General features: G+C 47.3%; 1 protein-coding gene across 1 annotated transcript in view; it reads right to left on the reverse strand.

Moving 5' to 3' along the window:
• The window catches only part of NECTIN1 (nectin cell adhesion molecule 1), a 451,905-nt gene that overhangs the window by 347,654 nt on the left and 86,953 nt on the right, over positions 1-17,298 (reverse strand). The window contains 1 exon segment of the mRNA XM_069224863.1: positions 10,286-10,437. Within this exon segment, the coding sequence (XP_069080964.1) occupies positions 10,286-10,437 (152 nt within the window).

A 17,298-nucleotide genomic window follows, 5' to 3' on the forward strand; every position in this document is an offset into this window, starting at 1 on the left:
GCCAGAAAAGAAGAAAGTGAGAAATAGGCTGCAAGAGAAAAAACGTCGGTGTAAGGCAGAGGGAGTGAAGGCAAGAGAGAGCTAACGAGCAGGAACACCGAGAGAGGGATAGCATCCGAGGTAAGGCAGGAAGAAGGGAGCCACGGGAAAAGGAGACAAGAATGAGTGCGTGTGCAAAGGTGCACGAGTAAGTGAAAGTGCAGTAAATAAATGGGGGGAGCATAAAGTAAGAAAATAACAAAGAGAGAATGTGAGAGCTCGAGAGGGGTTAAAAGCAAGAGGGGAACAGGAGAAGGTGAGAGCGCAGGAAGCAAAGGGGGACGCAAGAGCGGAAAAGGAAGTATGATGGGGAGGAAGGGATAGGGGGAGAGTGACGAGGAGAGAGCGAGGGCAACTGAGAGGAGATCAACACAGAGCGAAGGAAAAAAAGAGAGGGGGTCTAGAGAGCACTAAGGGAAATGTTCTATCTCCTGACTCATCTCCCCGTTCCCTCTCAAACCGCCCTCCTCCCCTCACCACTCACCCGTCCCCGTCGGCAAAGGCTGTGTCACTCCCTTTCAAATCCGCTTAGTCCTTTCTCCAGACACACACGGGTCACCGCAGAAGGCCCTATACCACGTGCACGGCAGAGGTGGGGGCTGGTGCCTGGGGCGCTGACTCCCTGGACCACCCGCGTGGTTCAAGAGCTCCCCACACCCCCCGCAGCACCCCGTGCACGCCGGTTTATGTGTGAAGGAGTCGGTGTCAGGAAACAGAGCAAGCCTTAGGCAGTCACGGCAGAGTTGCCCTCCGGGGCCCTCCCACACATAACATCACACGGTAGATGGGTGTCAGGACTCGGACTCATCACCGTTGGACGTCTCCCTAAACCACCTGCCTCCAGTCTGTCCTGGAAGTACTTCTTGTCTCAAGACTTGGACCCCAGAGCAGACAGCGTAACTGGTGCGATCTGACCTCCGGGGTCACAAGATGGTACAGCCCTAGAGCCAGTGCTTTAAATGGGCCTGGTCTGTACCTGTCCTTATTCTTTTTTAGAGGGAGTGCACCCGCACTTCTCGGGAGAGGTGGAATCCTTTCACTTGGAGAGTACTGTCACTTCTCAGAAGAAAGTAGGTATTCTGATACTTGGTACCTGCACGTTGTTTCCGTTTCAAACACTGTCTAGAGCCCAAGTACAACGAAGTCAAAATACTTCAACCCTCCACGATACGTTATCTCCTTATTGAATCCCACATGCGGGTTTCCAAATCGTGCTCCATGCCCGTTCAGTCTTTGATCTCGCTGTAGAGACTGCAGACAGAACTGAAGCGTACTCGGTGCCGCCAGCAGAGGGCTTGAGGAGGAAACGCTTTCAGCTTCGAGTATGAAATAAGATGGCGGCGCGCACGTATCCGGGACTACTGTGTACACACGGATGAACGACATAAACTCCCGCGTGGACACGCCTTAGACCAACATCCCGTTGATTACCATGCCCACCCTGGGTATCTTGCCCAGCCTTGGGTGTTTGCACACCGCATGCCCCGCAGTTTGTCCCCTGGCTCAACGCCTTTTACGCACACGCAGGTCTCGTACCGGTCTCCCTCAGGCCAGCCCTGGATCTGAAGCGGTCCTCCGTGCCTGCCCTGCTCTGGGTGTTCTGCAGCCCGCGGCCTCCTCCACAGCCGTAGGTGCCCAGCATGTCCACCTGCCTCTGAGTAGCGTAGCCAGCGTGCCATGGGCTTTAGTACACGGAAGGGAATGGACCCTCCTCGCTAATGTTTGAATTAAATAATACACCGATAATCAGGGCTCAATGGGTCCCTCAGATCTCCGTGCCCCGGTGCACTGCACCTGCTGCATCGATGGAGGTACACCCCTACCCTGGGACTCTTACTTAGACTCGAGCCGCAGCAGAAAATGGTAGAGCAGGTGGCGTGGCAATGGGTCTGGAGATGTGAGCGGCCCATTGCGCTAGGGTGACCAGATTTTGAGGAGCAAAAACCGGGACAGGTCAGACATAAAAGAAGGACGAAAGACTTTACATTCACTTTTATATCTGGCCTGTCCCGTTTTTTGCGTAGCTTTGAGTGTGTGTGTGTGTGTGTGTATATATATATATATATATATATATATATATATATATATATATATATATATATATATATATATATATATATATATATATATATATATATATATATATAAATAAATATATACACACACACACACATTTACAAGACTATACATATAAAATTAGCTATGCCTTGACCTTCCACCCTGCACCCCCACCGCAACTCTCTCTGCTCCCCACTCTGTCTCTGCTGGGAGCACACAGGGCACTGTGTTGCCTGACAGTAACAGAAAAAATTACTTTAATTACTGCATACTTTGACGGCGTCTGTTAAAGGAGAGCATACCATTAATTGATGCTTCCCTTGATAATCTGACCTTTGTCCCAAAAACCGGGACATTTATGTAACGATCTGACCTTTGTCCCGAAAACCAGGACATTTGTTTAAAATTGAGAGAAACGTCGGGACACCAAGACAGTCCTCTAAAAACCGGGACTGTCCGGGGAATTCCGGGAAGTCTGGTCACCCTGCATTGCACGTCAATTAGTACATTCCTTGATATCCAAATGGGAATAAAGGGTGCCGTTTCCTCTCCTTTCTTTAAGGCCCAAGGAAACCTTTCTACTGCTGCCTGCAGGTTTCCTCGGCCCTTACGCTCCTGCAGGTCTCTTATCCAGCTGTGGATGTTCAGAGAGCCTCCTCCCAACCTTTGCCTATAGCAGTTCTCCTGCCCGGCAGTGTGTGGCGCAGGCCTCTTGACTAGCCGTGGGGGTCATGCAAATTACTTCTATCCCCGGGCCTCCTGCCAGCCATGGGCACCCTGATTTGATCAGTCACCTCGGCGTCCCCGGTGGCAGCCCCCGACCAGCGTTGGGTACAGAGGGCATGTCTCTCCCATTCACAGCTTGGCCGCTGAGCCTGGCCTCTGTGCCTGGCTTTGCTTTTCAGGGCAGCACCTGCTAGAAACCCCCACCTGCGTAGGATGGCGCTAAGGAACCGGGCTGAGGACACATACAATATCAAATACTGTCCTACGTCAAAAGGGACTCCAGTGTGGAGGAGAGCCCAGGGGAGGGACACAAACACTCGCTGCACAGTATTAAAAACAGGGACAACAGTTTTTCAACCACACGCTCTACATGGAGTAACATGCTGCCCAAGTGTGCACATACTTCAGAGTTCCAAATAGGGGTATCACACGCTATATAAAGGATGAAAGTTGCAATAAAGTACATGCAGGGACCAACTGAAGTAATTCCTGACACCAGCAGAGAGCGAGAGACACAAGACATGCAGAAGGCGTCTCTGACACCAGGTCAGGCTGAGTGAGCCTTTTACTCAAGTACAGGTGGAAAGAAGCTGTCACACAAACACAGCGCTAAGGCACCCTCTGGCCTGACACGCAAGCACAGAGTGAGGGAGACCCTCTCATCAGCACAGCCGGAGGGAGCCCTTTACACCAGCACAGGCGGAGAGGGACTTCTGCACCCGCAGAGCGAGGGACCTCTTCTGCCCCCACGCCAGCACCTACGGATTGAGACGCTGACACCATCTCAGCAGCACAGAGTGAGGGAGACCCTCTCAGCAGCACAGAGTGAGGGAGCGCGTCACTCCATTACAGACTAAGGGCCAGATGTAGCAAAGGTTTTTACCCATTCTGTGTCTATGGGAAAAGTGTTCGTGCATATGGCCCCAAGTGAGCCCTGCCACCACCGCAGACTGAAGGACCAGCACAAAACTCAGGAAGTCGCTCTGCTTCACCGCAGCGCATTCTGAGGGAGACGCTGACCTCAGCAAAGACTAAGGGAGTCCTGTACCTCAACCCCGATTGTAGGAACCCCAATGTCAACACTGAGTGAGAAAGCTTGTCTGGCTGTGCCTGACGCCAAGGAAGTGTTCTGAGGGAGACCCTGGCAAGGAAAATCGTTTTCCCTAGCAGAGACTAAAGGGGATCCTCTGACAGACAACATGGCTTCCTGGGGAAGACCCTGACTCTCGCAGAGAGCCTTTTAATCCAGTAAAGACCGAGGGAGACCCCCTGGCTCGGATAGCTCATGATCTCAGGCCTTTAACAACAGAGCTAACCCCTCTGCACCCTCGGGTTATAGAGGTGATGTGCGGAGGTTTTAGCTAAAGGATTTACCCGACAGGTTACAGAGAATTCACAGTCCCCAGACAGCAGAGCCATCTATTAGGAGATGTAACTCTGAAGCGCTTAAGCAGTATACAGAAGAGCTACCAGACCCATGTCCTACAGGCTACATACAATGCAAACAGCAGAGTTATTCCTCAGGTCACACAGGTCGCACGGGCTGAGACAGAACGTGTTTTATACAGACTGCATTACATGTACAGCTGAGCTACCTGCACGTCTTCTGTCGTCCACCCGCCTGACCCTTCTGCCCGCGCCGGTCTGTGTGTCTCATCGCACATGCTCCTCTCATAGTACTACTATAAAATCCCCTTTTTGTCGACATCTGGGCACGATTGCACAATATTTCCTCCGCGAAAGAGAAACAACCTTCTGCCCTGGCAGGCCTCACCAGGAGGAGACAGTATTACTGGAAAAGGCTGGAAAAAACATGGAATAGATTGAAAAAACACAAAGCGTGGCCTACCAACTAAACAAGCCGTGCGGTGCCTGTAATGAGCACAGGAGCACGCGGTGTGACAGTGCACACGGTGCAGCGCTGCCCAGTCGGGAGGTGTGATGTGCCGGCACTGTGACATATTCTGATTAGGTGACCCCCCCTAACATCTCCTCCTCCACCCCGCTCCCCCCCCACGCATCGAGATTTTTCAACCGAAAACGCACGAGATCTAAATCCACTTCACTGAGTCACTGCACGAGGCTGTTTAATCCGCCTCACATGAGAATTAAGAACCACCCTTCGGCCTTGTTAGCCCCCACCCCGGAGACTGTTTGAAAGGATTCACACTACTCAAACATTAACAGCTTTCGAGTAAAATATTCAAATATTAACGAGCCAGAAGAGAGCCCACGTCAGGATCAGTCAGTCTTTAGTGAGTGATGATCCTTCAGAGACAGCCACCGCCCCCGTACCAAGCGGCCCACTCCCTCAAAGAGATTCTCTCACTAAAGGCAGGTCTTTTCCACTCAGAGACAGCCTCCCAGCATCGGCCGACGTCTGTCGCTCTAGAAACAGCCTATCTCATGCGACCTGTTATTCCTTCAGAGACAGCTTCACTACTTTGACCGACAGCCCATCTCTTCAGAGACAGCCTCTTTCCATTGACCATCTGTAAATCGCTTCTGAGATAGCTTCTCTTGTATAGTCAGAGGTCTCTCGTATCAGCGACTGTCTGTGGGCAGACTTATCCTTCACAACGGTTTCCCTGCACTGACTGAAAAGCCACCTCCCTGCAGAAACAGTCTCTCTCCATTCTCTGGCAGTATGTTCCTTCTGAGACAGGTTTTTTTCCTACAGTCTCTGGCAGTTTCTCTCTTCAGAAACAGGCTCTCTCCGATGATCGGCAGTCTTTCCGTTCAGTGACAACCCGTCTCCTTAAAGACCACGAGTCTCTCCTATCAAGCATCTATCGTTCGGTCCTTTTTAGAGACGAACTCCCTCCAGTTGTCAGAGGTCATTTATTTTCAGTCGTCGACGATCGAAAACTTCAGAGACAGCCTCTGTCCACAGACAGCCACTGTCCAGTTCCTGACAGCCCCTCTCCACTAACCGAAGGCTTATCTCTTAAGAAAAGCTTTCTCACTGACGGCAAGGCTGCCCATAGCAGATTTCTCCCCATTCTCAGCGCATCCTCCCCGAGACAGTTGTTAATCCCAGTGGGGGCAGTCTATCCCCTGTAGTGACCTCTATTGACGGAATGGCTACCAGAGACACTTTTTCCCTAGCGCCTAATCATCTATCCGTTCAGCGCCTCCCCGTGTTAGTGACTGATGGCCTATTAATTCCTCATTGCCTGAATTGAGGGCTACCACGATGGGAATGAATGTCTCAGCCTCTTTGTCGTCTGTCTTTGAGCCTAGACATTGTCTCCCACAGAGGGAGACGTGAGGTGGTCCTGATTCATCCATTCATCCTTTAGCGGCCACCATCAGACCGGTCTGGCAAGATACTGTGAACCAGTCAAGGGAGGGAAGCAGCACCCAGTTCACCTATTTTTCGCTTTCTGGAGCTAGAACTTTCCCCCATTGTTTGGGAAAAATCAGTGCTTAATTTGTGCTTGTTGTGTCCGGTGCGGAGCACCCCGGCTTAGTTTTCTGTCTCAAGCATTTATTGCGAGCAAAAGACACTTGGGAAAGACGGAGGAAGAGAAAAACGAAAATGCGCCAGAAAGGGGAAAAGCAGAACGCTGACAGAGTGAGCTGAAGGGGCAGGGAGTGGCTGTTAATGGACTGAAGAGGCCCGAGGTGGCTTCAGGATACGCTACCTCAGTATTATGTGCTCGCAATTTTAATTGCAGCTGCCGCGTGTTAAAGAGGAGAACTTTGAGCACGGGCACCTTTTAATTTTCAAATTAAGCACTGGGAAAAATGCTGGATCTCTTTAAAGTAATTGTGAAGTCCAACATGCAAGGGGCAGGACTATCCTGTTGGTGCAGTTTTGTCAATGGTGAAAATAATTCCCCAGTCATAAACCGATTGCCAAGGTATAGACAGGGAAGCCAACATTTCTAGGAGACAATCGGCAAATACCCTCAATACTAGATTTGTAACAAACAATCGAAGAGTAAATCGGTAAGGTTAGCTACTGACCACAATGCACAGGTATTTCCTGTGTTTCAGGTGGATGTGGAGAAGTCCACATCCTTTACATGTGTGGATATGATAAAATCCCAACTTGCAGCAGCAGGATATCTTGGTTAGCTGTTGTCTTAATGTTAATTCCTCCTTTGGTCTAGGAGGTGAACTGCAATTAATCCTTAACTTGTCTCTTCCAGTGATGCTTCTATATTTCACATGGCCCACAGAGATTGGTTTTCATCTAGTAGGCGAGGTGGATAGTCTTGATTGTCTTTTGTGTTTTTAGGGTTGTCATTTCTAGTGTGGTCTGTAACACACCATCGTCTAAGGGCCTTATTTAAGGTTTGGTCAATGAGATGGACCGTCAAAATATGATAGCTATCCAGTCAATCATATTACAAGTACCATGGGCTATGATGCACTTTAATAATATGGCAGATAGGACATCAACCACATTTGTAATGGAGTTTACTGTCCAACAAACTCTAAATAAGGCGTTAAGGAATACACAGCCATACGTGCAAAGCATTTTTGTAGTCGGAAAAGGCCTGATCGGGCAGTTTATGGCCACAAAATTCTGTTAAAACTCAAACTGTGACTCAGTAACAGGTTACAGAATCACAATTTTTGCTTGTGCATCGGTATTTGGAAGGGACATGTTTAGGGCTTCCCTTCTTAATACCAAATCTCAACGGGATGTATGAATGTTTCGTGAACCAATTGCAGCAGCAAAACATTCATATTTTACCGACTCCTTGAAGGAGGTGGTAACTCACTTGCAGGTTGGAGGGGGTTCTCAAAGGACCCCTTCCCCTTTGAGAAGGGGAAACAAATATTTTTTAAGTGCAGGCAGTGTGACGGCTGTGCTTCCTAATGGGTCGCAAATTGCGACCTACCTCATTAATATTCATGAGGTAGGTCTATTTGCGACCCACTAGGAATTACAAATGAAACTCATACTTTTGAAACTGCGATTGCCTAATTGCGATTCACAGGACATTAGAATTAGGAAATCACTATTTCAAATCTTCACACATGTAGCCCACAGTCCATCTGACACCAAAAAGTTGTCATACGTATCGGCATGTAAACCAGGTCAGGGTATAAGGCCAATTTCCAGACCTCTACGTCTTTCTCTTCACCCTAAAAGGAACGATCGTTGAGGTGGCATGACTTGTTTTTAAGGAACTGAACTGAACTAGTACATATCTTGGCTGGTAAGGTTACACGACTGACTTCTGCTGGGATGGAGTTGTGTCACTAAGAAAAAAATGACACCAATGTTTAGAATTCCACGTCCTCATCTATCCCTGGTTTTGTCTTCAGAGTACAACTCTTACGAGCCTGCCTCCCAGAGAAGTAGTGGTCTTGTGGAATAAACATATTACACACCTCGTGAAAGTCTATTTATGAAAACTACTGGTGGCACTTGAGGCAAAACTGTAATGCTGCATTATGTATTCTTGTCAATGAGGTAAGAATTAGAAACTACTAATGAAATAAACATTGAAGTCATTTTCAGGCAACCTAAACTGTTGAGTCAACATTTCAAACCGTTCACATTAGCGAACAATAAACATTTTTGTCCTTCCCAACAGCACTGATGATGGCGAACCCGACAGCAGAATGAAACACTCAAACGATGGCAGCGCTGGCATAAGCCAGTGTGCAATACTGGTCGACAAAACACCAGAGGGAATAAGCCCTGGCGAAGTTTAATTCACTCTGCTAAAACCTTGTTAATTTTGCAACCTCTCTCCAAATTTTGCATTGAGCATTTCGAGTATTTTTCACATGTGGGAGACTGGTTCACACAGAAAAGGTCTTGTTCAGAGACATTTTCGGTTCGAAAGCATCACCTGCCAGTATCTTTTGTGGCTTTTGTATGCAAGATATGTCCTCATGTGAAAATATGGTCACACAAGATAAGAGCAAATCACAGCTTGCTTTAAAAGCATACATTTGCAAACTTTCAATGACTTTGCATGAAAAAAAGTTGCAAATACTCCTACAACTGTTGTTGCAGCCAAGCTAATGATTAACACTCACACATTTTAAGGTTTAAATCACAAAGGCGTTATTTTTCGCAGAATCACTGGATTGTGGGATTACTTACACACACACATTTTTAATAGTTTCAAGAGGCAAAACTGTAAAGGTATGAATTGTTTTTTAAAAAACAATGTTTTGCAGAGTTCATTATGTTTGCCTTTTGCAAGTATTACTGACATACCTTCACTGCCTTTGCCTCTTTTTGTGTGCAATATTAGACATTTTACACTGCTTTGTAACCTATGTAGCTCTCTAACCAACCCAGCCCACCTGAGAATGTTTGACAAGCTTCTCTCTGCATGTTTACCTTTTATAGTACTTTACTGTGCCCAATATGCTGTGCGGGGTGCCCAATAATACGTTGCGAAGGACAACATTAACTGTTTTCTGCTAAGTGTATCTTTTGCAAAACAATTTTTATTTTTAAATAAGGAAATGTGTGACATAATTTGTCGCAAAACATCATTTTGATGCAAAAAATGCAACGTGTAAAATGTAGCAACCTTTGGAAAGTTTTCTATAATTGTGAACGAAGGTTGCAAAAACAATTGCAACTTCGCACACCCTAAAAACCCACGTTGTTTCCTATGTAGCCTAATATTTCATTACATCATTTCCAATGCTAACTTTGCAGCTTAATGTCAAATCATCATAGCCTACAAAGTCACAGCAACACTTCCTTTAACAAGCTATTGTATGATCATTATGGCACTTCCTGGCCACACGATTGCACATTATTATGCTCCACTCTTTAACAAAAGGAACAACCTGTTTTCCTTTCCCGCCCTAACCTGTATTTCAAATTGATGCTTTCTGCACATGATTAATGAAACGACCCAACCCTGTCTCACTCAGTCTTAGTAAGAAAAGCAAAGTGGTTGTCCTGCAAAACCTTGGATTAGGCCTGCGAGCTCAGTGTAAGCGCCACCGTGGGAAATCACGTTAGCGCTGTCCCTGAGAACCAGCACAGGACAATAAAAAAACATTACATCATCACAGGCCTGAAGCATCTCCAGCCCTCGCCCTGAACTCCATCTTGGATCCTCTCCAGGTCACTGACACACTTCACACATCAATTCTCCCCTTTGTGGGGCATCTCGCTCCCTTACACCCGCCGATTCGTACCATTCACACCGGTTGCTGTTAAAGAGCAGTGCATCAGGCAAAGAGGGCAAGCGATCAGCAAGAGAGGCTTCGAGCCTGCAGAAGAAAGTTAAAATCAAAAGGGTACACCCAAGCCAGCAGGAAACAAACCACCTCCAAGTTAGCACACATGAGATGGAGGCCATGCTGAGAGAGAGGTTCCAGACCCCAAAGTATAGGAGAGTTTCAAAGAGTAAGGATGCCCAGAGTCCCCAAAAGCTTGCAAAACCAAGAATTTAAAAATCAGAAAGTAATAGATTTACTTTTGAGTCAACTCATTGTTTTGAAGTATGGTGTTTGCACTTACCAGTAACATTCACTTCCACCAACCAGGAGCGTGTCCCAATGGCGTTGGCCACTTCACACTCATATGTCCCTGCCAGGCTGTAGGTTACGGGTCCCTTGAAGAATAAAGTTGTGTTCTGGATCTCCACATTTTCAGGAATGGTCCCATTTACCCTGCGGAAATAGGAGGGTCTCATCACCATTGAGAATGAATATGTTACCGATAATGGCTGTGACGTAAGAGGAGGAACTGTTTGGAGAGTAAGATGTAGGTTGGAGTGAACAGCTGAGTGCATGTTCCATCTTCCCACCCTTTGTCACTTGTTCATGCTGCAGAGAGGTGCACAGTGATAGAGCGCAATAACCTTCAGGCTCCTGCGCTGGAGCTTGGATGTATTTGTTCCTCTATTCTAATTATTAGCTGATGCAGTCACTATTTAATGTCACTTTTGAGATTTTTTTAAAGGCTGCAACTCTTTACCCACACTAGGCAGCTTGCTTCACTATAGAGGCATTTTTCACCAGCATTCAATGGTGTTAGGTGGAAGATGATGGGCAAAGTGCTGAAACTTTTCTAACGCTCACTCCCAGGCAAAGAATTGGGGTAAATCCATAATCATTCTTTTGCTCACCATGTCACCCCAGTTTGGACCCAGCAATTTGCAAATCAGTCTCGACCCTGGGGGTGAGTGTTTGAAAAGTTTCATCACTCTGTCCATCATCTTGTTTTGTTCCTATGTTTGACCTAATTGGCCAGGGCATGCCCAGACGTGGGCCCCTTGCTCCCTGTGCCACTGGATGCAAGCTAGCCTGGCAGATGAGGGGTGATACCCTGAAACCGGTCCCAGAACGCTCGTTTCCGGTCCAGGGAGGATATGGCTTGGCAGTTTGGGCTGGACTGTTCCAATGGGGAGCAGGATCAAGACTGATTTGCAAAAGGCTGGATCCAAACTGGGGTGCCATGGTGAGCAAAAGAACTATGGGTTCAACACAGATCTGTAACTGGGGGTAAGCATTTGAAAAGTTTCAGTACTCCATCCATTATCTTCTTGTGTTGCCATGTTCGCTCTAAGTGGCCAGGGTATGCCAAGACGTGGGTTCCTTGCTCTCTGTGTCACTAGCTTTACTGATGAGGGGTGATACCCTGAAACCGGTCCCAAGATGCTTGTTTCTAGTCTAGAAAGAACAATGGATTCAACCCCGATCTTTGACTGGGGGTGAGTGATTGAAAAGTTTCAGTACTCCGTCCATCATTTGTTTTGTCGCTATGTTTGCCCTAAGTGGCCAGGGTATGCCAAGACGTGGGTCCCTTGTTCGCTGTGCCAGATAGCTTTACTGATGAGGGGTGATACCCTGAAACCGGTTCCAAGATGCTTGTTTCTGGTCTAGGGAGGACATGGTTTGGCAGTTTGGGCTGGAATGTTCCCATGGGGAGCAGGGTCAAGACTGGTTTGCATATGGCTTGGTCCAAACCGGGGTTGCATGGTGATCAAAAGAATGATAGATTCAACCTAATTTGGGTTGGCAATCAATATATTACTGTTGGGACTGGAATGTCTCTTTTTTTTTGCGAGTCAAACTGAATGCTGCCTTCCGCATTCTGAAAGATGAAGTGAAATCAATGTTCAGTTTACTGTGCATGTGAAGCTATTCTAGCTCTGATCACTGCCTGCACAATTGTATCTGTCTCTCATTTGCATTTGAGTTGAATGCTGTTTCCCCGTCATTGACTGTGAGTGGGAGATGAGTCTGTCTCACTTGTGAGTGGAAGTGGAGAATTAGGCATTCTAAGTTCTAGAGCTCACACAACCAGTCTGCCTGACCCCCCAGCATTAAAGCCTCATAAAAGTCACCCTTTCCACATGTTAGATTAATCTAGAGCAGAATCATGGAGCGATCACTCAAAAATGAATAAACACAAATATTGCCAAGCAGCAGACCAACCTCTGGCCTCCCTTCCATCTCAAAGATGCTGGAAACCGTGGTAACAACAAATAAAGTGCAGACAAGGTCATCATTCAATGGGAGATTTAGACAATGCTTAATAAGGACAAATCTTAATGGTAAACAACACACTTGAAGTTTGAAAAAGATGTTTGTACTTATTGTAATGAGCTACTTTGTTTGAAAATGAATTTCACAAAGAAGCATACATATGTAAAAACATTACTTTAAATGCAGCAATTGTAGCAACAGTTCTCGTGTTTGCCACTGGTGACCGACAAGCTTGTGCCACTGATGCCCATTTTTATTTATTCATTTCTTGATTTAAGTATGGACTACCTCTTGTAGACTCATGTGCTAATACAGCAAGGAATCAGACTTATGTTCTAAAGTCATTTGGATTCACAGTATAATTTGAAATTAGAACATATCTGACAGGGTCTTCAATTATCTTCTAAGCATTTGTCCTGAAGATGGTCTCGCTTTTCAGCTATCACAGAGACTGGCATGTAAATGCAATTCTACTACTTGTCACCATGTAAACTCAACAGTAATCATGGCCGACTGTGTAAAATTAGAAACGGACCATTGAAATAAAAGAAACTAACTTTCACAAGAACGGATCAGGCCTACATGACCCTTACGACTAACTTCTTCTTATGCTTCCGGTTCATACTCATGCTGAGTTCTAGAACATATAACCTCTACTTTGGAATTTAACTAATTGTGACCCTGACTGTTATGTGGTGTAAGGATTCGTGCATTTAAAATACATTATTTCTCATATGAATGTCTCTTTATGAAATTCATTTTCATACAAAGTTGCTTTTTATTATAAGTACAAATATCTTTGTTACCATTTAAATGTCTCTTTAATAGGCGTTGTCTACATTTTCCATTGAAAGATCCCCTGGCTTCACTTTTATTTGTTTCTGCTTTTACTCAAGCTCTCAAAGGGTTACTGGGTTGCCCTTTTGTTTGTGTGGAAACTGTGGTATCCAGTAAACTGTCCCTGCCTGGAGACCAACCAACTGCTCAGCAACTTTCAATCTATGTCTTGGCCATGAGGTGACACAAATCCCACCGAATTAAAGATCAAAGAAGAACTACAGGAGGCTGACGGTCATGCAAATGCTCTGTTAATACCAAAGGTCTTGGTACAATTGAACAATTGAACACCACCCAAATGCTGTGGCTCAAGTGCATGGCAACTATCACCAAAGGTGCAGGGGCCTCCAGACCAACTCTTTCTTAGCCAATCAGATAGGAAGGCTCTTGGTAAATGATAGGACACATTTCAGGACCCCACACTCAGTTCATGTGGCACTACATGTCTTCCGCCTTAGTTATCCTATCCAAGGTTTTCAAGCCTTCCCTTTAAGACAGGTCACTGATGTCCAGGGGTATAGCTGTTGATGGTGCAGCAGGCGCAGTGGCACCAGGGCTCAGTTGTATTAGAAACCCAATGCACCCAAATTATAGCTGTGTTCTACATTGTTCGCACTGAGGCTAAAAGTCAAACATCCTGAACCAACAGATCAACAAGCCAGACACAGAACGTTGATCAGAGGACCCGCTTGTCCATCTTTGATAATCTGGAAAGCCCTTCAATATATCTCAGACTTTAGGTGCACATACTAAGGTTTCCCAGAGTATTGAAGACCCATCTCTTGTACTCTGCACCTGATCTGACTAGGAGAGGGTGCAGCTCATGTCCCACACACATCTCAGCTTCACCGCCTCATTGCCTCTGTGAGTTTCTAAACCTACTTTGACAGTTAAACACATAAGACCAGTTTTGTCTCCCATACTCCTGTGGGTAGTGGAAAGTTTCCGGTATATCTGGTATATCTCGCTCCTCCTTCAATCCCCCGAGGTATGTTTCATCCTTAGCTCACCATACCAGTGGTAAATATACTACAGAATGGCAGGTATCTAAAGTATTGAAGTAATACTACATTCCAATGTGATATATTACACTGTAAAATGTTTTCTTACTGCAAATTTTAGTATATAATCTGGTCTACCCCTGCTGCAAACTTCCAGTGGCCCTGCATACAGGTGACAGTGATGCCAACCTCTCTAAAGTAGTTGGAGGTAAAGCCTTTCGCACACCACCTGTGCTGGTAAGCGCTATCCTTCCGCAATCATCATTAGCAAGGCGCAGGGCTCTCACTGCAGCTGTGGGCGAAAGCTGAAGGCGACCCTGAGCATGAGCTGTGATAATTGGCTGTTTTTCTTTCCTCCAGCAGTCCAAGTGAGTGAGGCTGTCGTAGGTTAAGCAGGGAGGCCGGCCTCGATCCTACTTTTGGCATTTGAGGAGTGAATCACCATGCCCCTAATGAGCATTAGAGGGGTGTAGGAATAAATTTCACGTTGGCACTGCTCGGCTTCCAGGGTCTCATTCCATCACTCATGGCCGCAAAGCAAGGATGGAGATAATCAGGCTTATTTATTGCTGGAAAAGGCCATCTGAGTGAGTAACCCTCCCCGCACAGAGCCTGGAGGAGGCTGTAAAGGCAGCAGTGAAGGATGAGGGCAGGAAGGCCTGGGATTAGAGCTGGGGAAGCGCGGCTGAGTAATAAAGAAGACAGAGTGCGGACTTCCAGAGGGAGCAGAGGGAGGAGGGCTAGTAAGGCGAAAGAGAAGACGGACTATCTGATGGGGGAAGACAGGATGGGGCTCGTGAGGGAGAAGACAGTGACACCGAGGGTAGGAGGCAGAAAGGCTAGGGTAAGAACTCAAGCAGAAGGAGTGAGATGACACAAGGGCAGGAGTGAACGGGTGAGACGTCAAGAGTGATTGAGCAGGACAGGTGTGAGAATGAGGCAACAGGACGTCAGTGGCGACTTGGGGAGGGTAAGTTAGGAAGGGCATGAAAAATGGAAAAGTAAGAGAAAAAGAATGCAAAGGAGGGAAGAGAGAGAAAGAAGGGAAGAGGAAGAGAAAAACAGAAGCAGACGAAAGAGTGAAGAGAAGAAGGCAGTGAAAAAAGAGCACACGTTTTGAGAAGGAGTGGAATAGAGGAAAAAGGGATACAATGGAGAAGAAACAAGTGACAACAATATGAAGAGTTTTGAAAGGAGGAAGGGTGGGCAAATGGAAAAGGCAAACAAAGCGAAAAGAAGATGTTATAAAATAGAAGAGTGATCAGAAATCCAAAGCACGGCACAATGGTAAACTGGAGGAAAATGAATGATAAAAACAAAAGGAGATTTAAAAAAGTGAGCACACAAAAAAGAAGCAAAATAAAGAGAAACAAATCGAAACAAAATGGGTTTGTTTGCAAAGCACAATGTTAGCAAGTGGCTTAGAGGGTGGATTTAGAAAAGCAAGCCCAACTGCAGCCTGTGGGGTAGGGCGCCGGAGCTCAGACAGGTGGACCGAGTCTTATTTTCATCATCAGACTTTGACCCAGATCAAGAGAGAGAAAATTCTGAAAAGAAAAAAAAAAGAGAAGGGTAGGGAGCGGTGACAAAGGAGAAAGCGGGGGTGAAACAGAGCGAACAAGAGTGAGCTAACGAGAGAAGAGTCGGGGGTGGGAGAAAGAGGCACGGGGTGGAATGAACTAGAGTCTGTGTGAGAGAAAGGGACGAGGAAGAGGAGAGAGACACAAAGACTGCGGAGAGAGTGAGACAAATAAGGAATTTGAGGGGAAATGGGAAAGAGACAGGAGGGATATTGGAAGAGAAAGAGGACAAAAAGGCGCACAGCGGCCCATTATTCGGGGCCCCGGGCCCTGGCTCCGGATGCGTCCGCCATTAGCGGCATCCCTGCGCCTCTCGCGGACACGGCCCACTTATCACGGCCCTAATGTCCTCATTATCCGCCGATGCGGCCAGACAAGGCCCGGCTGATGTGGCCTCCCGTCCAGGCCTGGCACTAACGAGCGGCGAGAGGGGAGAGCAGATGGGGGGAGGTGGGGAGGGGTGGAGTGAAGGGATAGGAGGGGTAGGAGGTGGACTGAGGAGGTGGTGAGGGGCAGAGTGAGGGAGAAGGGAGGAGTGACGCGAGGAGGATGGGTGGATTGATGGAAGGAGGAAGAGCAACGTCGGAGAGGGCGGCGGAAGGTGGGGTGAGGGGTAGAGGTCAGGGAAGCGTAGAGGGGAGGGCTCCGGGGAATGGTGGGCGGCACAGAGTGTTTAGCAAGGGGAAGTGAAACGTGTATGGTGGCAGAGGACGAGTGAAACGAATGAGTGAGGGGCAGAGATTTAGGAGACATGGAGTGAGGGCCAACGGAGGATTGGAGTGAGGGGGAGTGTGGGGCTGTGAGGTACTGGGAAGGAAGAGGGTGACAGGTAAACCACATGCTGGTGGGCAGAGGGTCGGACTTGAGTGGGAGGAGCACTAACGAGGTGAGATGGAGAGAAAAGAAGGGGCCATAATGGGGCACATGCTCGGCGTGGCAGAGATAAAGGTAGGGGAAATGTCTGGGTGGGCAGAGTGGGGGGCTTATGGGGCACCGACAATAGCGCCATGGATGTCTCTCTCTGAGCAGAGGAGAGGTGGCATGCGACTTTGGCGTCAGCATGCGCTTCCCACGGTGCCAGCCAAGACACGCCCCGCAGACGTGGTGCCAACACACATTAATGCAGTGAGTTGCAGCTCATCCACGTGACACGTGGTTCTATCCTGTTGACTCCTCTTACTGGCGTCTCGTGTATGCTGCTGTAAGTCGGCACCGTCACTGATCCTAGAACAATGCCGAACGTGGACAATTATATCAAGTGCTCAAGTACCATCTCGTATCCTCCCTGCGACAAAGCGCCTCTAAAATGGGACCCTCATAGGATCTCAGACACCCTACATGGTTTAGATCCTTCCGAGGGTCTCATCAGCCTCCTTGCACCCAAAGGAGTACTCTGATGGCTCAGCAGACAGATGCACCCTCTGCGGTGATCTGCGTTTGATCCCATGCCCACGTTTAAAATCTTAACTGCTAAATGGTCGGGGGGGGGGGGGGGGGGGGGGGGGGGATATGGGGGTTTGTCTGCTGAGCCTTTAATTTTTCTGATTTAGAAAAATGAGCATCATATGTTTGTCAGTGCCAAGGTAAATGCGGGTGAACGTTTTACACAGTTTATGAAATAA

The sequence above is a fragment of the Pleurodeles waltl genome, chromosome 3_1 (genome assembly GCF_031143425.1).
Source record: "Pleurodeles waltl isolate 20211129_DDA chromosome 3_1, aPleWal1.hap1.20221129, whole genome shotgun sequence".
Classification (NCBI taxonomy): Eukaryota; Metazoa; Chordata; class Amphibia; order Caudata; family Salamandridae; genus Pleurodeles; species Pleurodeles waltl.